Raw genomic sequence first — 26,002 nt, 5'->3', positions numbered from 1 at the left:
GAGGTTGTGTATGCAATCATCACTTATTGGGCGACAAATCACAGTGCCTGGTGGCAAGTGGAGCACAACCTGAACGCGGGCAGTTGATTGTACTCATCGGGGAACTCTTCATTGAGCACGGCCACCTGAGATGTGGTGATGAGACAAAGGTTGAGCTTGAACCACTGTGTCGCACACGTTGCATAGCCACCTGAGGTGATTTTGCAGCCTCCCGCGCACGCTGCTCACTGTTTCGCTGAGCCGGTGTCTGTGCTGGTGTCTTGAGTCCCAGAGGCTGGTCGGGCGCGATAGTACTTCGCCTTGTGTTTGTTGGGCATCTTTGAAATGTTTAATTCGCTGATCCGCCTTCGTGCCCCTTACCTCAGTGTAAATGAAGGTTTTCCTGCGGCGCCATACGTGTCCGATAGCGCGGCTCTCTAGCAACGAACAGAGGTGCTGTCAACGGTTTGTGACGTGGCTCAAACGTGATGACATGTAGAGGAACGCGCAGCAACTCCATAACGAGGCAGACGGACATTTTCACAACGTTGCCAGCTCGCTCAGGCTGAACCGGCAGCACCAACTCATATCTCGTTTGATGCGGTGTTCCTTCCTCTGTCCAACAGTATATGCACTATCTCTCTGTCTCTTTTCATTTGCGAGCAGTAGCCGCGAGAAGGGTTGCGTTTTTTCGTGACAGGCAACTCCCAAGTCACCCCCCCCCCCCCCCCAAAGTATTGAGGAGAAAGACATAGAACACCATGTAGTTCTATGACAAAAACTATACAACCTATCATGGCCTTTCTGCCAGAGGCCAAATGGAGCAAAACCGGAGTCTGGAATCACAGAGGCTTCCTTTAAAGACAACAATCGCGAAAAAAAAAAAAAAAGACCCTCCGATTCAAATAAACGTTTACATCCAGCATGGTTTCACCCTGCCCTGGGATACAATCTTTTGTTGCTGTACGGAACAAAGACATTCCACCTTCAGCTGTGTCTGTACTGTTGGAACCTCGGCTCATAAATGAGCCCAGGCACACTGTGACCTATGGCACATGGCCTCTGTTGAACTCAGCTTATATATTACACGTGTACACGAAAATAATTCATTTGCTCACCTTCTTCACTGGCAGGGGACTGCGATTCAACAAAGTGCTCACTGATTTCACTTAGGACCCGAGGCCAAAGGACACAAATCGGAAGCGGTTTGAAGGTTCGCATTAGCTATGCGTCGTCTCTTCCCGCAGCACCACAAGTCTCCTCGGCATTTAAAAGTGACTTCCAAAGGCGGGTGGAACTGGAGATAAGAGAGCAACCCAGCGTAGGACACAGTGTCTAGTCAGTCACCATGGAGACCAAAGACTGCCCAGACACACATAACAAAGAATGGTTAGAAAACAGCACTGTGTTGTTTTGCAGTCTAAGCCAGTTATGTTTACTGAGTTACTGCATATATTACTCACACCAAACATGAAGGAATAGATTCTGTGGTCCCCAGCAATCTTCTAGCCATGGTTCGCTGCTGCTGCTGAATAAGCACAATAGGCCTACCGCTTGGAGGAACATTAACCAAAAACAGACAGGCAGATGGTTAAGACAGATTTCAGTGATGCTAGCAGATAGAGTCTGTGTCGCGGAGCACCGGGGGTGAAGAACAGCCTTTCCAGCAAGGTCAGTATCGCGCACCATAAAATGCAGCCTCGCCAAATGCAACACGTCCTGCTGCGAGGTCCTCCAGCTCCAGGCTGCACTCGTCCATCACTGGCAGCCTTGCTGTAGTGGTGTACCCGCTGTGTGGTGCAAGGCTCTCCGACACCCCCTGGCGGCTCCTAGGAGAACTTCCTCTTCTGCAGGGCCTCAGCGCGAACGGCCAGGCTGCGGGCGCATACCGTGAGCAGTACAATAAGCGTGCCCAGTAGGAGGCTCACCAGGGGCCAGAGTACGCAGTGCAGCAGCACGTTCTCGGACAGGGAACGCTTCCACAGCACGTCGTCCGGCCTGGGGAGTCAGAGACAGCAAGGAGTGTCAGGACCACCATCCTGCCCATTCCCATCGCCACAAGATCATCATCGTTTCAAAACTTCCATTTTTTTGAGTTTAATGACAGATATTACAATTTCAAGTCCTGCAGAATGCCTTGCAATGATCTTTTAAAGGATGATACCAGCTCTTAATAAATAAGAAAATGAATCCCATGAAAACAATGTTTAAAAGAAGAGCTTTAGGCTAAAAACTGAACTTATCAAACCTTGAGCTTCTGATTTCTTTTTTCATTGAATTCATGATCAAAACACAAAAGTGTGCATGTAACGGAAATTCTACAACAGGGCACAGAGCAGGGCTGAAACAAAACGTCACAACAAAGGAGGGGTGGTGCAGCAGGGAACACCCAGAACATGGGGGACCACCACCTCGCACTTGACCGAACCACGTTTCAATCCCACCTCCAGTTGTAGTGCCCAAGGTCAAGGTATGTACCCTGATTTAAAACAGTGAAAATTCCCCAACTACACAAAAATGCGTAACTCACTGGAAGTCACCTTGGAGAAAAGCATGAGGTAAATGTGTAAAGAAACACACATTCTAATAGCAACAAGTGAAAATAGCACAGAAACGCAGATGACACCAAGGTGACGTATGAGATGCAGTGTAAAGAGCCAAAATTTGACAAGCTAGCAGGTATCGTGCACCTCTCACTCCCTATCAAGCAGAAACACCAACCCCCACGGCCTGAGCGAGGAGGAGCTCCCTGCGAGCTCCGATGTATCATCATCGCCATCACCACCACCACCAACCACGCAGCACTGGCTCTGCTCCAGCCAGGAGCCTGTGAGGCTCTACACAGCAGCAGGTCAGAGCTGCCAGAAGGATTTCAGGCTTTCGCCAAGATTTACGCAAGGCTAGGGCTGCGCAGCATGGGCTCGCTAGCAATAGGCCGCGGCAGCTGGCGCCAAGCGGGCCCCAATGGGAACAAGCGGTTCGGACCAAATCAACGTTCTGAGCAGACAGGTCTAATCGCAGTGGAGGCATTGCTGATGTCCGGAGGAGGGGTGGACGGGAATACTGTGGAAATACCATAACAAGGTCCTCAAAGCTGTATTGCGCAGCACTGTCGAAAGCCAGTGGCAAAGCGTTTTAGAGAGGAGAGCTTGATCATGTCTCCCAACTAAGTGTTCAGACGAAGTCTGTTTAACAGTTGAAAACAAGAGACCTAACGGATGTTGTGCCGCTCGAAGGCTGGATCTATGATAGAGAAGACAGTCGTTGCAGAGAACACAATATAAATGAGGCACTGCTCAGTAGAAATACTGCAAACAAATGTGTTTTGCCATTTGTGCAACATGAGCTGCGAGGAGGCTCATGCAGAGCGTGTCTTGGCCTGCGTTTGCTCGATGGGTGCCTGTGCAAATATGTTAATTAAAGGATAGAAAAAAAAGGTATGGGGGGGGGGGGGTCGGGGGGCCCGGGAGACCAGCCCCCATCAACAGCGCAGCCCAACGAGATTCTCACCTCCTAAAAAAGTGGAGCACTCCCAGCCCAGCTTTGGCACTGCTGAATCTTAAGTGTCCACCTATGTGCCCCTTTCCAAGTTCTGCTTTCATTTCACGTTTCAGCCATTCTTTTCGTAGCAACAATATCTTTACATAGGAATCACAAGTGATCATTCATTCAGAAAAAAGTAGAACTGTGACTTGTCCCAAACAATGAGAAATCTCTAGAAACATCTCTGTACAAAGTGAGCTCGTTTTTCTACAGAATGTAACCTTGTCATGAGGAAACAGCAGCAGAGGCCCAAAGTAACTAAGAATGAAAGGACGACGGTACAAAAATTACACCGCAGACAGACTGGTTTAACCTCATGCTTGGGAAAACTCTGATGGATTAAGGTCTGTAAGTAATCAAGAGCGGTCAGCAGTCATGCAACTGCACCCAGAAAGATACCTTCAATTGGAGCTATGACAACTGTGAATGGGAAGTGGATTTCCCCAAAGTGGCAGGGTCATTTTGAGAGTGATGGTTATCAAAGGTGACAGACACACTTCAGGTCACAGCCACTGGGGGAGGGTGTTCAGAACACAGTCTGTTTAAAACACACTGTGGCACCCATGGAAAAGGAATGACAGACAACCCCCCCCCCCCCCACCAACAGACACAGCTGGTCTACAGATGCAGGTGTCCCTGTCACATCACACTGACATTGCTATAGCAACACCGTCCCTGGACTGGGGAGCATCTGTTGGAACTCGCTGCCTCAGTGACCGAGGTGAACTTCATTTCAAAATGATTATACACATCATACCCAGAGGACATCATCATTAACGTGCGTTTCCCATGACAACCTCAGGGAAGGTGACGTGGCCGCAGGGCTCCACGTGATCGCAAATCTTCATCCAACCTGAGGAACAAAACTTAACTGGGGATCCTCACTAATCACTGCCCAAATGAAAATTTGAGGATCTCATAAAAATAGCTGGGGGGGGGAGGTGCAGTGGGTTTCGCCGGGTCCCACACTCTGGCAGGTATGGGGTTCAAGCCTTGCGACAGACTGGAGTCCTGCCCCCCGGGTATGCCCCCCCCCCCCCCAGCCTTGCTGGATTAGGCTCCGGTTCGCCGAGACCCTGCTCAGGACAAGTGGTTTCAGACAGTGTGCATGTGTGTTAAATAACAGAAAAATTTTGGGGGGGGAAAAAAAAAAAAAAAAAAAAAAAAAAAAAATCTCATTTGCATGATGTGATTTGTGTAATGATTAATTTTTCTGTATGGGGGGGAAGCAAAATATACATACTGAGAAGAAGCAATAGTAGTCATGGAACAGAACGGTAAGGAATAGAAAGGCGAGGAGGCACTGCAGTAGGCAGCATTAAAAAAAAGACCTCAACAAAGAGCAGCACTAAATTACTAAAGGCTGGAAACCAAAAACTTTCAGTCCCTCCATAAACAAGATAACTCTTTAGGTGGCACTTTCACCTGACTCCAAAAGCCAAGACGACGGCTCATAATAAAAAGTCACTTTATTCTGGCAAACGCGCACACACACACTGAACAAAATACAGCAGCAAAGAGAAAAGGCCATGCAGCTCAAGCACCACTTAGGAAGGGGCTGCCGAAGCCTATAGACAGGAAGTGTGTCCTGCATGCGCACAGGTAGATGATGGTTCTGCGCGCAGGGCCGGGTGGTGCTGCAACATGGATCGAGGGGATGGGATATCTTTCCAATGGACCAAAACACTCCTGCACAGAACCATGTGATCTGTAATGTGCAAAGAAGGGAAAATTTAATGACGTCCTCATTGGCCACTGTATCAACTAGGCATCCAATCGATAACCTCAGAACCCAAAGACTGAGAGGCTCAAACATCCCGTTGAGGGATGTGCCCACCGGAACATAGGTGTCTTGCTGTAGCCACCATTCGAGGACTTGATGAAGTGTATGCGCTCATCAGCCTGGGCAAGGAGGGCCTGGCCCAGCGCCATGGATACCTGAGGACGGTCTCACCTTCGCTGCTGATTGAAGAAACAGGTGAAGGACTGGGAGCTCATGTTGTAGGTCCAGAAGTCTAGCCACTCCAGCACCTTCTCCTTGTTCTTCTGGTTGTCCCTCTCACACTTGGGAACATAGGAGCACTGGGCCAACCCACCAGAAAGAATTCAGAAAAACACTAGTCAAGGAAGCTGAACTTGTTTACAGTGAAAAGAGTCGCTATAAGCAGGCTGCGCTAACAAAATGATAGTTACTACACCATTGAATTAATTCCATTTCATGTTAATGCATTTATGTATGTTAACTGGCTCACAATTTCCCAACACAAGTAGGACTGGAGGTCTAACAAAGAGCATGAGTTTTTAACCCCCTCCAAGTATCAATCAGTAATAAGTTGTTACTGATGTCTATCAATTTATTCACACATTTTGCAAGTTTTGTAAACATCTCAGATTTTTCGTCAAAGAAAGTTATTTGAATACATTTCTAAACTTCAAGCTGCAAACAATGTGACTCAAAGTAAAAACTAGTCATCCCCACAAACACCTATTCAATCCAAATTGTTGATGTGTTCGTCCCATATGAGCAAATACAATGTTCATCTTCTTGTCACTTTAAGCTCCATTTTCGTCTCCATGGAAACGGTACTCTTCTTCCTGGTGCTATTTGAATCACCAACACTCATCAACGACACACACGAGCTGTAAACACTGCAGAAGTGAGTTAAGGCAGCTCCCCCCCTCCTTTGTTTGGCTGCACTTTACTGCTACCTGTTGGACGGCAGTGTAAACACGGGTTGCCTTTGTTTTGCTAGAGAAAAAGAGCGTAAAAATAAATACCAGTTGTTTACCGCAAATACTCTGGGTTTTCATGCTTATATGTCAGTCCTTGATACTTGCAATACACAAAAGGACAACTTTGGTTGGACCTTCTACCCAGCCCTCTGTAAAAAGCAGCAAGAGAACTTCTGAGATGTTGAAGAAATAAGCAGGCAGAAGGTAGAAGGAATGTGAAAAGAACATCCCTGGTGACCCCCTCCCCCGGGTCTTCACCAAGACCTTCTGGTGTGTGATTTGCACGTGAAGGGCACACCACACACGATTTCAAGGAGTTTCCATGGAAATGCAGAGACAGTGGCTCAAGAGCTCCTGCGCCATTCGCTAACATCACATGACACAGCCTCAAATGGCACGTGTTGCATCCGTCCCCTCTTCCCCCATTCATGCCAAAATGTGCTACAGGACATGGGGGAAGGGGGGATGCAGCTCAAAATATTTTTGCTGACAATTTTGGAGAGGTGCTCCAAGACTCAGAGGTGCAGAACACACTTGGAAAGTAATGAAGTGTGAGGCTTATAGACAGATGTGTCACACTGGTGTTTCACGAAGACAGAGCTGTACAGAGGTGTTCGCTACACAATGTCTACATTACACAATGTGGCACTTGTGTATTTTCACATTCACTGCACCTAAGCAACAGAAAAGCAAACCCTCATATTAAACGAACAGTGGACCCCTTCCTTCCAGCACTCAGATAAAAGTGGACATGAAATGGAATGGTGTTCCCTTTAGTAAATAGGAACAGCAGTTTGAAAGGTATTTGTACCCAGAAGGGCAAAGGCTCCAAGTCGACAGTATACAGCGAGTATACTTCCGATTTACCTTTTATGTGGTAACCAGCTTTCATTACATTTACATTTATTCATTTAGCAGACGCTTTTGTCCAAAGCGACGTACATCTCAACAAAATTACAATTTATGCATTACATTAAGAGGAGACATAGCTGCAGACATGAAAGTCTCAAGCAAACCTAGTTTCCTTCTCAAAATTCATGCACCGTGACATTATGATCATTCCGAAATGAGCCTTTACACAGCCACTACTCTTGTATGTAAATGTTTGTGTACGTTTAAATAAAATAAAAAATAAAAAAAAAATTGTAGGAAGGTGATCAGGATTAGTCTATCCTGAGTTTTGTGCACCTACTTGTGCGATGAAAATCAGTGCATAAAGTGCAAAGAAACAAACTAGGTTTACTTAATCACATCAGCAACTATGTCTGTCTTTCTCCTAATGTAATGCACAAATTGTATTTTCTGAGATGTTCGTCGCTTTGGAGAAAAATACCTGCTAAATGAATAAATGTAAATGTTAGTTCAGCTAAACATACACCACCAATCAACAAAGGGATCATTTGCTAAACAAACCATGGGCTGTAGTTTATGTTTTAAAAAAAAAAAAAAAACCCAAAAGCATCACATTTTGTAGCACCCCTACAGATCTATTTTTGGAAAGTTCAGCTAAATCTGCAGAAACACCATACAAGTTCACCTGTCCCACAGAGTGCTGCATTTCCCTAAAGTGTAAAAACGAGGTTCTGCGAAGTTCTGAAATATTTCTGACTTCCGTCACGACAGGAAGACACACAACTCAAAAACAGATTAACAGTTTCTGACCTTCATAAATCAGGTAACGAGAGAGAGACACAAAAAGTTCAATAACTCTTAGTATTTGTATTCAGCTTTTTTTTAATTCATATTCAAAAAGGCAACTAATCAGTTTCGTTTGGTCCGTGTTAAAATGGCTCTTTCTGTGCCTTTGAAGGATGGATATAACAATAAATACACGATAACAGCTGTGGAGGTACAGACACGGTATGGGCAGTCATAGCAAAACACACTGTACCACCGTCCTTTGGGGACATTTAGGGACAGTGCAGTGTACAAGGCAACATTTTTATGAACCAGGCAGGCACCATGGACCAAAAAACAGATAAAGCAAAAGTACCTCAACCTTTTCTTACTCATACTCACACACCACTTAACAGTGTTGACACATCACACAGTAGTCATCTTACCCTATGTCCTGAGCGAGCCCAGCCCCAGTTGTAGCACCAATCACCTCCTGTTGATGAGAAAGGTTTACTATGCAAAATAAAAGGTGGGTACAGTACATCACCTTTTCAATCAACCTCTGAAAACTCCCTAAGAGCAGCAAACGAGAATGGCAACACCGACATGTTCTGGGATGCATTTGGAATGCTAAAGGTTTTACTTGAAGCATCTCAAAGTACAGACCTTGGCTAGAGATCCCCAGAGCTGCGTCATAAGTAGGACAGAAAAGAGATGTGGAAACATCGAGATGTACGTTGAAGAGTAACCTAGAATACATAATTTCAACTCACTGCATCCCCATTTCTTCTCTTGTGAGACTCTCTTAATTTGATCACCTAAATCTTGTGAAAAAACTTTGAATGGAACCCAAAACCTTCCATGCACGACCACATATGTATCTACAGGACTGGATGTGTAAGAGAGTGAGGCGAAGTGACTGCGTTGCTCTTTACGCATGTATGTCCCAGGATTAAGCCTTACACCAATCCTTGTTTTCCCAGCCAATAGAATCCCATTTCCCACAATCCCATGAGGTTGCATAGAGCAAAAGCAAACAAAAACCTTTGAGTCTGCTTGTACAAGTTAGTATAATGATTTGGGGGCCAGTGCTTGAATCTCCTTTCCATTGGTCACCATGGGAAGCCACAATAAAAGGCAACATTAAAACCAAAATTAGGCTATTAAAACCATGGAGCTGTTGGAGCCCATGAGGACATGCACTTCTGCCTCTGCATGTCACACTGTCAGCACAGTCTATTAGCTCCATGACCAGCGGAGATTTGAGCTGTTTTGCAGGCCTCCTACTTGCTCGAGTCTCGGAAGCAGCACAAGTGAGTCATACTGGTGCCACAGCACTTTAGATGTGTCTGTGGAAAACTGTCAAACATTGATCACCCTGAGCAAGTGGCCACTTGCTCCCACTTAATAAACAAAACAGCTGATGGGGACAATCGGGACAGAGCAATAAGAACAATGTCCAGCACACCGGTAGCACAGCTCTTAGTTTCTCAGCCATTTTCACCTGAAGGGGTGTCGAGCCCAGGAAAGAATGTGTCTCTGCAAAAAGAAAAGTTCCACTGTACCATGAGTGTGGGAAAGAACAGTGGCGCCTTATGAGCCCCATCCCTGGAATCACAGCCTACTTCAGTCACACCCGGCAGCGTCTGGCGACTGTCATTACATGAGGAAAGGAGGAGATTTATGCAGTGACAGGAGAAAAATGCAAGTAAAAATGGAGCTGCTGCAAGTATAGAGCAGTGTGATTCTCTTCATTATACTGAATAAAGCAAATCCAAACAAACACCGAGCAGTCACCTTCGAGCACAATGGCTCCTCCTGGCATAAAACAACAACCTTTGTGTTCATCCACAATACATTTATCACACTTAAATAAACTGAGGAACTGTACAGTATAGACATATGGCAGAATGTATACTTGCTTAACAAAAGACAACTTTCTTGTTTGCCTGCTAAAGTCACACTGGTGTAATGGAAGTGTGGAACATGAATGTATTCTGGCTGGAGCAATATTCCATGATCTACATTTAAGTTTAACATTGAAGGGTTCCTGGTGCTTGCTTTTGTGTTTATTTCGTGTGGCGATTTCTAGATCTCAGAGTATGTTTAGAAGTCTGCAAAAAATTAATTCTGCTCTTTCATGTATCAAAAACCTGTGAAAGATCAGTGACACATTCTTCTTCCACAACAGCCAGCTGACAGAGTGACATCTCACTGCACTGGTTTCTTTCTTCTGTGGCTCAAGAACTTTGCATGCATGCGTCTCATTTAGTGAGGGAGGACCATACAGACCTGGCGGGAGGAATCACAGGCAACCAGAGCCCCTAACGGCAGCAATGCGGTGGTCACCTGTACCAGAGGCTAGCACCTCACATTAACACTCCATTGAGGAACCATTCAGATGACTGTTAGGACTAACACCAGCAACCAGGATTAACTTTTAAAGCCCGAAGAGCCCATACATTAGTCTGCAGGTATGACTTTAAAAATTTAAATAAAAATAAAAAGACTGGTCATAACAACATAGGGTGCAGCACATTCAAGTACCAGTGTAGTCCATTGCAGATCTGGTACAAATGTACACCAGGGGGCCGTTACACCAACTCACCCAGAGCAGACCACCTTCAGGAACACTTCAAACATTAGGATGATACAGGAGATGTCCACAGCACTGTCTGCAAGGCAGCACCAGCATTATGCCATCAGCTAAAGCTACTGTCCATCTACCCCCAACAAAGCCTAGCCTAGGTAAGAATAACAACATGCTGCCAAGTGGAAGGTACAGTCAGTGGCACACATGGCCTACAGAGAGCTGTGAGAGATTTAAGCTTTGACTGCATCTAGACTTAAGCTTTCTACTAGTATCTGTCAGGATCTGGCACCACCTCTCTGCCCATCGACAAAACGCGGAGCTCAGCTGGAGGCTCCAACCACTTCCAGGGACACGCAGTCACTGGAAGGACAATTCAATTCTCCAGTGTGCAGCTGCTCTGTCTGGCTCCCATTAATGGATTCCTCTTCTAATGAGGCTTCCACGATTAGAGCTGGTAGGACCACCTGAGCCAGCTTTGTCTGGCCACATCATCTGCTGGGAGATTAGGAGTTAAGTCAGTTTTCACCCCATCCATTTACTCCGGATGGATAATTCCTGAAGAAGTGACATATCACGACTCCCTGCCCAAGGACAGGGAGCTTTTTAAGTGACCCGGGCCATTGCCCATGTTACTGTCCTTATTCACAAAATATTCTGCTATCATAGTTTGTTACTTAATCATTAAATCTAGAATTTGAGGAGAAAACAAGATAATCTTCTGGGAACAAGAAGAAATGCCTGATCATTGAAAACACAGCAAATCTCAGGGGACTGGTATAATTCATAAGAATCCAAAAGTAGAAAGACAATCATGCGTTAGGCATTTTCTATGCACTTGCTAGACCCAGAGGTAAGAGAAACCTCAGTAATTGTGGGCACTCAAAATTCTATGACAACATAGATAACACACTAACTCAGATTTACTTAAATTAAACCACAAGGCATTTATTAATCTAAATTATGAGACTTCAGCTGATTACTCTCTAATTCCTTACCTCTTTAACAGAAGCAGTTTGGGTCTAAATCTCACCCTTGGACTGCTATTCATTTTCCCTGGCTGGCTCCAACAGAACACTGGCATACAAATGGGCTTTGTTTCTTAACTGTCAGCATTTCTGACCAGAACTGCAAGACTGCATCTTAAAAGCACATGAATAAGAGTACCGAATTGCAAACACTCAATGGGTTACAACCTCCATGCTCTGTAGACCTGCTCCAATATCCACCGGTACCCACCAGTATCCATCACAAACCTGTCAGGTGCACCATGGAACCGAGGCATGTAGGATCCATGGCCACCTTGGCTGTGGAGCTCTTTAAAACTGTGAGAGAATCTCAGCAGACATCCTGAGTTGTGTAAACAACAGGCCACTGTCACCACTCAATACCCACTGGTGATGTACAGGTATATACTTTTGGAACTATCAGTCCTGCCACTAACTGTCCCTAGATGTAGCACCTGTTCGTATGTGCTCACCCTTTCCCATTCCATCAGGTGCCAGCATGCCAAGGGCAAACTTCTCCAGAGTGATAGCTGCAGTCCTTCACAATCCACCTGCACCACTTGATTTGCTTAACCCACTGAAGATTAACTGCTAACCAGATATTGGGCATCCAGTGGAGCAACTAATGATTCAGAGCTCTGCCTGCTCACCTTCCATACTCAGCCTTAGATTGCCAGAAGTCGTGTTCTTCATTACCAACCCAGGAGTTTTGTTTCCTCTCCTCTACGTCCTCTTCTGTCACTGTCATTAATATGACTTATTTCTTACCTCTTCTCATTGCTTTCTGTCTGCAATCTTATGTTTTCTCTGCTGCCAGGAAGGATGCTATAAAGGTATAAATGGAATTAAGGCTGGGACCCCACTCCTCAGGGCCCCGATGACCATAATCTACTAAAGAATGCTTGTTTCTGCTGAGGGGCCAGATCACAAAGAAATGCACACAAATGAAAGTTTGTACACAAGTCATTTCCCAGATTTGTCTTCTCAGTAGCACTGAGCAATGAGCTAACAAACTGCATTAAACAACCAAAAGCAACAATGACCAGAAATGTATGATTTTGGAAAGAACTGTTACCACCACTTATTTGACACTTACGTTGCCCAAGTGAAGAATCACCCTAATAAATGTTAACTTTTCCCATGCTGTTCTACCTGAAATTTTGTGAAGTCATTTCGTACTATGCTCACTGTTCTAATGAGAACCCCCTCCACTTGCACTCAGTAATGCCATACAAAAATGAGGTTGGTAATAGTCCCAAACGGACATGTTCAATGACCACTGTCATTACACAGCTGCCTGCTCCTGCCTCGGTCTATCTGTCCTTGTTTTATGCTCTTAGATGAAAAAGCATGGCGGAGTTCCAATTCTCTTAAAGCTCACACCCAGCACACCTCAACAACCTCTCTGGTCATTTTTTTTTTTCCTGTTAATGAAAGGTTATTTCCTTCATTAAAGAAAAGCAACTTTTGATATGAGTGACTATTAAGAAAGGTCCAGAAGTAAAATGGAAATGCCAAAGCTTCAATGGCTTACTGGATCTGTTGTGTGGTCCACTCTACACTTTCACCAACTTTTCTTACACAGCAGCAGAACTGAACAGAACTCTTTCAATGGAAACAATGTATTCCTCAACCCCAAAAAGATGCATGTTTGAACAAATGGGTGCACAATTCCTACCTTTGCTTTTAAATGGAGGAAAACAAAAGTTAAGCAAGTCCAGAATACCCGATCAGCTCTGGCAACCTTAAAATCGATTCATAAGATGCACATGTTTACAATCATTTATACTGTATGCAACACATGGGTGCTTCCTTTTCTCTACCCCCTTATCCTTTCATCACTTGTGCAAATATTTTCTGTCTTTATTTTGTTTTATTCTGTTGTTACTGGGCAGTACGGTGAAGTATCAATACCATGTGCCTCAATTCTCCCAGGGTCACTGTGTGGAGTTTGCATGTTCTTCCCATGTCAAGTGAACTGGTGCCTCTACTATGTGTGTAATTGGAATGTGCTGGCATCTGACCAGTGAGGTGAAGCCTGCCACATGTCCTGTGCTGCTGGAATTGCATTAAGAGCACTGATGTTCTGCATTCTTCAAGTGGTTATTAATGGATTATGTTGTTCTTTTAATACTTTAATTTTAAATGGCAATTTTATTGTAAATTCCTTTAGTTATAACCCATATACATTTTTACTGTAAAGTGCTTTAAGAAGCTGCACTATATATTAGAACACTAACGAGACAATTCTCATAATGCAATTGTTGTAAAAACCTGGAAGGCTCATAACCTGAGGCCTCAACAATTTTTGGGGTCTGCAAGTGAGGGATAGGTAAAATATAACATCACATCTGTCCAGTTGTGGGACCTACTGGTAAAACAAAAATGAGTAAACATCTAAGTTTAAAACAAACCTGTAAATTTTGAAAAAGCCTGGCAATCAGGGTATTGCATCAAAAGAAGGATACTTACAATAAGATTCCAACATAACACCTAAAACAAAAAATGAGTGCAAGATATTGGGGCTATTGTGCTTTATTTCTCATGAATTTTAGGATTTGTTTTTGTGCTAGAAAATCACAAATGAAAATGCAGATGATACAATTAGTGATGTCATATGGTTTCTTTATTAAAATGGCTGTCATTTTACATAACATTTCTAATATCTACAGTATCTAATATCCATCGTCAACAACCGCTTGTCCCGAGCGGGGTTGCAGCGAGCCAGAGCCTACCCAGCAACACAGGGCACAAGGGCAAAGGGAGAGGGGACACACGCAGGACAGGAAGCCTGCTGCGCCACCACGACCCCCCATTTCTAATATTTTAGATCAAATTTCTTAATATTTTACCTTTATTTATTGTCAGTGATACAGATCACAAGCTAGTGAAAGCGAGTAAGCAATCCAAGTCTGGGGAAAGTATGATCTAGAAAACATACTGCAGGAGTATAAAGACTGCCTGCAAAACTGATTCACCACATTGGACAGAAATGGCAGAGTACCAGGAGGAGTTGGGAAGACAAAGTTATGCTTGAAGAAGCTAAAAAGCCCCTGAAAAAAAACTGAAAAGGAAAAATGGCCAGAATAGATCACTGATAAGACTCTGAAAATTGTTCAGAAAGGTAGAAAAGCTATAGCCAGTGGAATAAGAGAGACAGTTGCAAAACTTAGCCAAAAGTTCTGACACGCTGCAAGGCAAGACAAAAACTACAATATCTGCAAGGAAACAAAATGAGAAATTATCAAAAAACAACAGGATTGACTTCCCAAAAACTACGAAAACTGAAGAGAAAATTCCTGCTTCCAATCAGAAAGTAAAAGATGCCCAAGGATCCAAGTTGCATAATGCTCAGAAGATGAGGAAAAGATGGTCAGACTATACGGAGTCATTATACTACAAACACCAAGTAGATTCAACATGACCAGAGTGCTTACATTATTTTACATTACTTTAATACCTGGTATAAGTCTTGTAGTAGTTTAACGTATATCTAACCTTTTTGTTATGTCTGCTGATCACTTGTTCAGCACTCTGTCACTGTGTGAGAGGATCACTGCATAAAAACAAACAATTAAAATTCATTCAAAACCTTTTTTCAACCAGTACTTTATGATTAGGAATCACTGGTGATGGAAGACATTGCTGAATCAACCCTCAACATTGTGTCAAACAACAACACACAAGGGACCGATAGCATTCCATCTGAAGTATTAAAGCAATCAGATGTGGCTGTTACAATGCTTACAAAGCTCTACCAGAAAATCTGGAAGACAACATTGTGGCCGACTGACTGGAGAAGATCGGTGTTCACGCCAACCATGAAGAAAGGTGATATGATTAACTATGGAAATTATTGCACAATCACTCAGTCCATATGCCAGCAAGATTCCATTCAGGATCATTTAGTGGAGATTAAGGCCATATATTACATTTATTTATCAGATGCTTTTCTCCAAAGTGACTTCCAATGAACTCTATGTAGTGTTATCAGCCCACACACCTTATTCACCAAGGTGATTTACACTGCTAGATACACTACTTACAACGGGTCACTCATCCATACATCAGTGGAACACACTCTCTCTGTCACTCACACACTATGGGTGAACCTTAACAGCATGTCTTTGGACTATAGGAGGAAACCCACATAGACACAGGGAGAACATGCAAACTCCACACAGACTGAACAGAAATTGAACCCATGTCCTCTCGCACCAGCGAGGCGCTGTGAGACAACAGTGCTACTCACTGTGCCACCGTGCCGCCCAGGACACCATGCCATACCTGGAACTGGAAGTGTCCGAAGTGCAAACAGGATTCAGAAAGGGGCAAGGAACAAGAGACACCGTTGCAGATACGGTCCTTCAAAAGACAAAAGAATAACAAAAGAATACCTATATGTGTTGCATTAACTACAGCAAGACCTTTGACTGTATGAAAAACTTTTGGCCATATTAATCAGCATGGGCATACCAGTTCACCTTTACATCAAATCAAAAGGAAAAATTGAGCAGAAAAGGAAAATAGTTTTTTTTTTTTTTTTTTTTAAAATGCGTACAAGGCTATATACTTTCCCCATACCTATTCAAGATATACACAAAAACAGAGAAACGGGGCTGTATGAAGAAAAATGAGGACAAAAAAAAATTAGCTGCAGATATCTACAACCTTCACTGTGCTGATGATGCCACATTACTGGCTCAAAGTGACGATATGAAATATGCTTATAAAGATCAAAAAACTGACTCATAAGGGTCTGATGTGAAAAACATTCAGACAAGTGGTGAAATCAATTTCAGTCTTGATTAAGATGACATACAAACTGGTATACTGCTTCACAATGAAATTATGAGCAGTCAGGAAGTCTAGCAACTTGGGTAGAAAGCCTGCAAAGGACTTAAAGTCTTCAAATGCATAAATATCTTTGCACACACATATTTGACTTGTTCCAGCTATGGTATTTCTAAAAACATCATATGAATGCCAAAGTGAGATAGTGAAAAAACAATACAAGAAGAAGATTGATACCTTTGAATTACTGTGTTGGTGAGAATGCAACATACACTGTAGACTGCCCAAAAAACAAATAAATCAGTATTGGAGGTGATCCAGGGAAGTTCTCTCTGGAAGCTCAAATGTCAAGGTTGCAACTTTCATACTTCAGACACATCACGAAAAGGTCAGTAGAAAGAGACATCATGGGTGACAACGTCAAAGGTCAATGCAAAAAAGGAAGACCAGCAATGCAATAGACTGACACAATAACTATAGCTACGGGTGAACATTTATCAATGATTTGCTGTATGAGTGAAGACCGAACACAGTTTAGGACAACTATTGACAGGATTGCTACGAGTTGACTGATTCAACAGAATTTAACAATGTATTGTCCGCCTCACACAATAAATTATCAAAACAATTGCATTCATTCAATTAAAAATTTAAGCAAGCTGCCTGAGACACTTGGACAGCCTGCTGCTCTCTGGTGAACTATTTGTAAGGTTGTAAGTCTTCTGAAAGGAAAATGAAATCAGTTATTTTAAATGATACTGTCTTTCAAGAAGCCCTGTTTCATAATTTCAAGTTTTAAAGCTGAAAATGCTAAGGAAAGCTTAAGTACTTTAAAACTTGTTTGCTTTACAGCTCATTATTATTAAAGATGATTAAGTCACAAAATGAGTTACTTACAAGAAGCATGAGAGAGGTGCATGGGAGAATTCACACCCCATGAGAGAAGGGAGGCTGACTGATAGAAATTTGTCATAAAAATGAGTCCATAGATCACAAACTGCTCATTAATACAAATTCCAGTAAAAGAAAAACTATGTGGGGGGGGGGGGGGGGGACCCATAAAAACATGGACGACCGTGTTTGTTACTACATCACCACCAGACCTTTCCGTATGGTCCCAATGTGCCCCAGACACCGTGACAGGTCTCTGCAGCAAGCATCACTCCCATTGAACCCAGAGCAAAAGCAGGCAGTATCACTCACCACTCTCAGGTGCCTCCTGTGAACTCCCAAAACTGACAATGGCCAACACAAACATTGCCATCCACCGACCACACCTGCCTGTGACAACCCACCTCTCCTCCTCACCACTCCCAGCTACAACCAGGCACCAGAGCAGGAATAAGCCTAGCCTGGCTCTCACTCACATTCTGACCATTAATCACATGCAACACTTGGGTCTTAGTTTAGCCAAAGAGAATTACAAGGCAGTTCTTCACTAAAAAGTGCCCTTGACTTGGGTATCATTATCTTCTTCAGTGTCACCTCTATTAAACTGTATATACAGACTCACATCAAACACCATGCTTGATACTTAGTCAAAGGCATCTCTCAAAAGGGCCAACTTCAGTCAGCTCTTGTCAATGCAAAATAATGCGTTCTTTTCCTTACTTCAGTCAAGAAAAACTTAAAATAATGAGCAAGACTGAAGGACCACTGATAAGCAGATTGCTAACGCTGGCAATAAATATTTAAAAAAAAAAAAAAAAGATGCCATCTTCAGCATAACCTCAATAAGTCACAGGTAAAAGCCATTTTTGTTTTTGTGTTCTAACAGCAAGGAACAAAATCACAGGCATCCCTGCTGAGTCCCCTTTCAGTTCAAGAGAAAGACTGAAAGCTTCCCATCGTAACAAAAAAATTCAGCTAAAGGTCTTCCAAGGTATGTGTACTTCCTGTTATGACAAACAGAAAACTAAATGACCACACTTTGTGTTTATGCATTTTTTGTTTAATCTCATACCGTTATTCTGATATCTTTAGTTTTACACCAAATTTAAACAGAGGACTAAAATTTGCCATTTTTATAAAGACATTTCAAAAGACAGATTCTTACTACTTAAAGTCCCGTGCAAGATAGCCTACAAAGAACGGAAACTTTTCACCTTTACAAGCATTGTTTTTGTGCTGTAATCTGCTCATATAAGTTCCAATGTGAGAACAAGGCCATCAACGAAAAAATGACATAAAGGTATTGAAAACAAAGGATTTTATTATTTTTATCATTGTACTCACAGCAGTGTCCTCAGTCCCTGTAAACAATTGCTGATGCAGCCAATCCAGCTGAGCTCAAAGCACCCTGTAAGCAGTCAGGCAAACAGTGGTCTGTATTGCCCACTATTACATGTAGGGGGGGCTCCTGACTGATGTCTCTCTTAATTGTGTCTTACTGCAAGCGCTCATCTTGTCACCCTCTGTAGTGAGGTGGCACTGGAACTCTTCTAATGTCCATTTTCAGGTGGAATCAAGCAGAGAGCACTCTCCTCTATGTGTGTTATGCTGTCTGATGAAGCCCGCATTGAAGTGAAAAGAAGCCGTTGGCTTACATTATACACAGAGATGTATGCTGTATTCATTTCTCCGGAGCTGACTGGCTGCCAGCTTCCAGGGGAGACATACAACTGGATAATTAACTATGACTGAAAGTGGGAGAAAAGGGGTTTGAAAAAGGTCAACAACATGCAAAAGTCATGTCACTCTCCCAAAAGGAAGAGGATGGGTAAGAAGGACCTTACTGCCTAGCAACTGCATGACAACTCGTTTCACTCCTGCTCTGCTCTCTCATTCAAAACCAAATCATGTGCATAGATGCACCTGTTGCTAAGGAAGTGTCAATATCCTAGCACAGGAAGCGGAGTTAAAGTAAAACGACATATATAGTACAAACTACTAGAAAGATATAAACTACTTAAAACAGAAATGTGTTAGGGTCCTCCCATCATAGAAGTGGGAGATTTGTGTCCACCTTATATTTGTGGTTTGGGTGCAGGGAATTCATCTACTACAAATAAGTGTTGTAGTTAAGCCACGTTTCAGGCTGAAATGAGAACAAGGAAACATCTTTAATGGGGTGTAAAAAAAAACAGAGTGAGGATTCAAAAAGTCTCTTCATTTCAGTTAATGTGCAGGCTGAAGATAAGTCCAAAATTCCACTCACAAGTAATCAGGACCCTACTACTTATTCTGAAATAATTTTAAGCCAGCTGTATGGAATAGAAAACTAGTTACAACAACCACTGTTCACAGTAATGCATACATTCCTCTCACTTTAAAAACCTAAAATCTTTCAGTTGAGAAACAAAGGGATTAGAGTAACAAATAGAAAGAATTCAAGAACAGTAATGCCGTGAAAATACCACTTGTTCACATGGTATGGATGATGTTTACACAAAACTGTCAACACATTATCAGTTAAATATTATTATATTCTACATACTATATTCTAATTAATATATGTGTTATACACAGGTCTCAAAGATGGATGCAATTATCACTGCCCTTTTGAAAGGGCATGATGGGAGGTTGTGGGAAAAGCCTGTGGAAAGGTCATGTAATTATAGAAATGAGGAATGGCAAATCCGCTGAAGACCACTGCAAGGTTAATGGGAATGTCAGAACAGAACATGGTTTGATGTGGAAAACGACATCACTCTGCAATCATTTAGCTGAAGACCCGAGGGGTTAGAGGGCACAGATAGAGCTCAGAAAGGAAAAGGAACAGCCCAGTCACTGGCATCTCAAAACCAGGGATTGGAACAAATCAGAGCATATCATCTCTCTTCTGAAACAAGAAAGCTGTCAGGTTCAATACAAAGCCAAAACAGACCCAGGACTTGAAATAGCAACATTTTGACTGAGCTTAGTGAAGATGGATGGGGTTCAAAGTGCTGTGGTCTGTACATTACCTCAAATGAAAGACTAGGTAAACCAAATGTGACATTTAAACAGCGGTGAAGGCAGGACATTGGATAAGCCACTCAGCTATTTTCATTCAGCACCAAAAAGTCATAATTAGTGATGTTATATGGAATTAAAATCATAAAATTAAAAAAGAAAGAATTGCTCAATTAATGTTAATCGTTCAATTAATATTACAGACATAGATAAGAGAATGGAAAAATTATTTGGCAACAACACTAATTAGCTTTAAACAGAAAAATTGATAGTGAGTATGCAAAGTGACTTCAGGATTTTGTTTTTTTTTTTTTTTTTTTAAACATGAGTTGCAGATGATTTAACCTACTTATGAAAAAAATGTTAATGCACAACCTCTATGAGCCCAGCATGATGGATGACTTACCATCCCAACTCATTATACTGTAGCTACAACAATATAAAATGTCAATGCAGACTTGGTTTTGTCAATACTACAAAGTGCAAGGTTTTATTAAGAGTAATATTGGACTGTGTTATGATGTGCAATCTAATTACTTTTCTTGTCTTTGATACAAACATACAGAAAGCCCACAGAGAGAGAGAGAGAGAGAGAGAGAGAGAGAGCAGGAAAAAGAATAACCAAACAAGAACTAGGGTTTCTTTCCTTATTCATTAAAAAGGTTTGATATGTTAGATTTTTCTAGATTAGAGTCTTGCATGGTTTGAACTAGAATTTGGACTTACAAGTGGATATTGAACATTTCACAGGCAGTGTTGCATCTGCAAATACACATCCTGTTGCCCGAACAACTTCATCCAAAACTGTAGAGTTGGTCATGATCACACAGTATAACTCTGAATGTATCAGACATTGTCTGAGAAATAAAGTATGAATTATTTTATAGTCTCAATAGAAAAACTGAAACTATAAAACCTTGCTTTTTTTTTTTTTTTTTTTTTTTAAAAAGACAGCAGCACCGAAATATCTATATTACAAAAAAATGTTTGCCCACACCATGCCTAGGAAAGTTCAGTGCCAGCTAGCATGCACAAGTCACAGAACATAGTGCTGACAACACTGCATCTACACTAACACTATCTTTACAGAAGCATTTTAACATTCAAAACGTAATGTATCCGATGACGAGACTTCCTGAAAAAGGACCCAAGTAATCGGAGTAACAACTGGTTGAAAGAAATGAACTCTCAATTCTTGCTACAAGTTGCACCACTGTATTAATGCTAACAACCTGCAGTACAGGCACAGCTTGCTTGACCATTCCTTATTACACACTGCCACCCAATCACAAGTACTTTTGTTCCGCTTTGCTGTTACCATGACAACAAACAGAACCCAACAGGGCAGGAAGAGCATCTCAATAAATGGTGAGCCCACATGCAATGAGACAAGCATGCTGTAATGTAGGCCACTGATTGTGCACAATGGGCAGGTCTTGTTGCTCCACATGAAGCGATGTGAGACAACAGACTGTGGAATTAGCTATGTTTTATCTAGGGGGAAAAAACAAAATCTGAGATACTAGGTATCAGATCACAACTACCCCACATAAATGGTCATTTTCAAGATCCTTAACATATTTGAGGGGGAAGGACTGTGACTGAAGACTTGTATCAGTTTGCAATGGTTTCTTTCATGTAATTAGTCGCTGTTGCAGTCACACAAATTTCACCAGGAAAGTAAGCAAACACACTGAAGTTGCTGGATTTTGTTCAAGACTTAAATCTGTCTTACTGTGGAGTATATCAGGAAAGCTTTAGCTGGCTTGTAGTTTAAATGGAAGGAATAAAACCAAAATCAAAGGCTACGACAAATTGTCAGACCAATTTGTGCACAGGGAGCAGCTCATTAGTCCGAAGCTTAATCAAGACACTAAGGAAGCATCTCCCAGGAGTCGGGCACTTCCATTACCCAATGATCCAAAGGGTCAGCCCTCTGTTATGCAGCTCACTCATAGCTGAAGAAAAGAAGCCTCTCTTTACCATGATGGAAGGTGAAAGCACTGAAGAGCTGTCTTGTTTTTTCTATTTAAAAAAAAAAAAAAAAAACCTTCTCTCCAGTACATTTTGTAGTCAAATGGAGAATTGATGAAAAATATCTGAATAAAGCTGCCAAATCAATTAATCAGTTAGTGGTGACGGTTACTTTCTAGAGGACATACCCAGACCAGTTCAGCTTCCTACTTCCAGTAAAACTGCTTTGTCACTGAAAAAAAGTCCTTAATGTTACTTACTACAGGACACCTGTTAAGCAAATGAATTATTCACTTTAAAAGTGATGTTTCTGTGGTACCTGCTTCCATTAAAAACAAGGAGACCAAGTATTTGTCCTTGGCTATGAATTAAACTCAGGCTCCATCAGGAGCTGGAATGCAACGGCACACATAGCAGCAGAAGCAGATATTACAGAGTGCACATCCTGGCTAGGGGAGCTGAACAAAACAGTTTAGATAATATTCACAGTGATGTCTTACAAAAAGCACTAAAAAGTTATGACAGCTGCATGGTGAGCCATACCGCTGTACCGCAATCCTACTTTTGACCTATAAGGCAATACATGGCATTGCTCCGGCTTACCTTTGAGAGATCACTAATTTTTATATCCCAGGACGATATCTCCATTCATTAGATGCAGGTTACCTTAAAGCACCTGTGATCAACAAGACCTCAGCAGAAGGTCGCGCCCTTAGTTATAGAGCACCTAAACTGTGGAATAGTCTACCAGTTTCTGTCAGAAATGCCCCGTCGGTTTCTGTTTTCAAATCCCGACTAAAGACTTAGATGCTCACTCAGGCATTCCACCTTGTAATGTAATTCGACCTGCCTTGGTTTTTTTTTTTTTTTTTAAAAATCACCTTTATAAAAATGCATTTTAAATGTACTTTAACAAATTACTAACTCTGTCCTATCTTCTCGTTGAGCACTACCTCGCTACATAAGACCTGAAGAGGCCAGCCAGTGGTGACAGACGAATCCCGTGCTGACAGAGGATGATTGTCCATCTGCCATGACGATTGAGACGTTCCATGCCGAGCTGGGGATCCAAGATGCCATTTACCAACATTATAATTACTTGTTACACACTGGCTTACAAATTGTTACTTTCTAGAATGCCCAGAAGGGGTGGGCAACCACTGGCCCGTGGACCCCCAGAGGTTTTTTTCTCCCTCAACCTTCAGTCGAAAGTTTTTGTTCCTTTCCCCGGTGGCCAGTAGGTATACTTATAGCTCTATAATAAGTTCTTCATTAGGGTAGCCATTACTTGACTGTCTTCTTTGTATCAATTTTTCTTGCTGTATGCTTGTGTTAAAGCGCTCTGTGTCACTGCGTGAGAAGAGCGCTCTATAAAAATAAGTGTGCAGTGGCACTACTATATCACAAACACTGCTTTAATCAACCCCGAAATCAAACTGAAGATGAGCCACAGCTCATGTCTGAATAAGACTAATGACGGAACATCATCAAGAAGAGCTCTCATGCGATAGCGAAGACTCACAATCTGACAGTTTTATGCTGAACTCCAGAGCAGGGCATATTCTCAAGCACCAATTACAGGAAACGGCACAGGAGTAGCATTGTGCAAACCTGCTATCTGACCTGCAGTAACAACTGCCATCGCTACACAGATATTCCACACCAGACACCAGTTGGTTTATGGCATCTTAAATGGTGTTGCATCGTACTGTACTGGGCTGTCAGTTGTTCTAGTAGTGAGGCAGATCTTGGGCACATCATCACCGGAAACAAACTTCATGGCATCTTCCGAATACTGTACCTTCATAACGAAGCTTGAAAGCCCATCAGACAGAGTGCGCTTTGCTCAATCTCCTCCGTGATTCATTAATGGTTTGCCGTTACCAGAGCGAAAAACAAAGTGGATCTTTTTCAAAATATGAAGTACTGGTATGCATGCAGCCGTGTTTGTTTCAAATCGCCTTCTGCATTGAAGACATGATTGTTAGGGCAGAACTTGCACAGCAGCTCAGAACGAACCTTTGCATCCGCATTGTTGAGTTGTAAACACACAAGGTCTGGCTCTGTTGCCAAACCCCCTGAGCAGCGTACCAATAAAGCGGGCGGCTGTCAATGTTTTCCCTTTTCCCTTATTTAGAACTGCCGTGTAACTGCTGGCACTGTCCTTCTCGATCTTTCCTGTATGTTCCAGCAAACGAAACGAGAAAACACAGGAGAAGCTTCCTCCTCGGTCGACTTGGGCCGTGTTCACTTGGACTCGGAGAAAGTGTCCGCCAAAACAGTTTTTTCAACTAAACGTGGTTTTATTGGAAGAAAAGCCGTTTCAATTTCTAGGGGGAAAAAGTGTTAGTAGTTGGCTAGTTAAAAACAGTTAGTTTTGAGTACTTAACTACTGCAGCAGCAGCAACTAGTTTGCCTGGAATGATGAAGGTGAGAAGACGATATATGTTTTACTCCGTGGTGTTTATTAAAATAAAAAAATAAAAAAAACACAGAAAAGTAAACGACCATTGCTTTTGTACTAGAACAAAAGACATTATTGAAGTGAAACGCGTAGAGAATAGCCTGCGGACCGTGTCTTCCCGTGCGCCTCAGGACGTTTCTCGTGCTCAGCGGCGGGAAACTCGCCTTTTTTTTTTTTTTTTTTTTGAGTACCAACACAAACTGGAGCGGAAAAAAAACAAAACACCCCCACCAAAAAAAAAAAAAAAAAAAAAACCCAAACGTAACATGTAAACGTGGAACCGTGTGTGTTGTATGTTGGCGTGTTCCGTGCGCGCGCCTCACCTTGGGGTTCAGTAGCAGCTGCTGCTCGTCGTGGTGCAGCAGAGCCGGCGAGTTGGACTCGGAGTTGTTCACGAACACCTGCAGACACGGGTAGGTGGCGGTGCCGCGGCAGTCGGCGCCGCACGTGAACACGCACTCGAAGTGCTCGTCGAGCTCGCGCGCGGACAGCACGGTGCAGTTGGCCGCCTGGCTCTGCATGTTCTGCAGCGTGGGGCTCAGCAGGCAGAAGGCGAGGATGAAGAGCGACAGGATACCAAACACGATGAGGAACAAGCCGAGCCGAATGCTCTTGTCCTCCGCCTCCGAGTACTCGTAGGACACCCTGATCTTCGCCATGGGGCGTGTGTGCGGGCGGGCGCGCGCGACACACAGAGAGGGTGGTGCCTTCCTCGAAGTTCTCTCGCGCTCTGCCGCTCTCTGCGTGCCCGAAGCTCCTGTGCCAGCACTTGGCAGCAGCGCCGCCGCGTTCGCAGCCCTCCGTCCCTCCGCGCGCGCGGCAGATTTATGAGCGCGACCGCGCGCTTCCGTCCACATCTGGACTGTGCGGGAAAGACCGGACGCGGCGCGGCACGTGGGACACGGTAAAGGTCCTCGACGCTCAGCGGCAGCTAGGAATAGCGCCTAGTCCTCGAGGAGCGAGGAGGGTCCCTGGTGGGCGATGGGAGGATGTGCAGCCGAGGACGGTGCCCCGGTGGTCCCCGGGGGAGCGCGCGCTCCGGTGAGAGCTTCGCCGCGTGCATCGCTCCGGGATACAACAGTGAACGACAGTAACGCAACAGACGCTCGAAAGTAACAGCACAGCTCTGTTTTTCACCGTCTGTCACATTAGTCCATGTGAACAGAATGAATTTCAATGCAATAACTCCAGTGCGGCGTTTTCTGCTACTTATGAATATTGAACGTGTGTCCGAGGGGCTTCCCCCCCCACAGCTCTGGGGGCTTCAGCCTTGTGGAAGCACTGCTGAGCCCAGAGAGGAATAGGAACCACTCATTCTATTCATACCAAAAGGATCCGCAGAACTCACTTCCCACACCTACAGTGAAATACTGAACACACACAGAGGGCTTTTTTTTTTAAAACTAC

The 26,002-nt window shown here is 43.3% G+C and overlaps 1 protein-coding gene across 2 annotated transcripts; it reads right to left on the bottom strand.

The window, feature by feature from the left end:
- Nucleotides 1-921: 921 nt before the first annotated feature.
- Nucleotides 922-25,871, bottom strand: LOC108936445 (calcium-activated potassium channel subunit beta-4-like). 2 transcript variants are annotated; one of them, XM_018755800.1, is made up of 3 exons: nucleotides 24,919-25,871; nucleotides 5,477-5,604; nucleotides 922-1,977 (listed from the first exon to the last, which is right to left on the bottom strand). In XM_018755800.1, exons 1-3 carry the CDS (start codon nucleotides 25,450-25,452, stop codon nucleotides 1,809-1,811), a joined length of 831 nt encoding a protein of 276 aa, XP_018611316.1. In that variant the 5' UTR covers nucleotides 25,453-25,871; the 3' UTR covers nucleotides 922-1,808. The 2 variants fall into 2 exon arrangements, with proteins under 2 accessions (XP_018611316.1, XP_018611315.1); XM_018755799.1 differs by lacking the exon at nucleotides 922-1,977 and adding an exon at nucleotides 5,003-5,230.
- Between the last annotated feature and the right edge of the window lie 131 nt (nucleotides 25,872-26,002).

The sequence above is a fragment of the Scleropages formosus genome, chromosome 24, assembly GCF_900964775.1.
Source record: "Scleropages formosus chromosome 24, fSclFor1.1, whole genome shotgun sequence".
Classification (NCBI taxonomy): domain Eukaryota; kingdom Metazoa; phylum Chordata; class Actinopteri; order Osteoglossiformes; family Osteoglossidae; genus Scleropages; species Scleropages formosus.
This window is presented reverse-complemented; position numbering and strand designations above follow the sequence as displayed.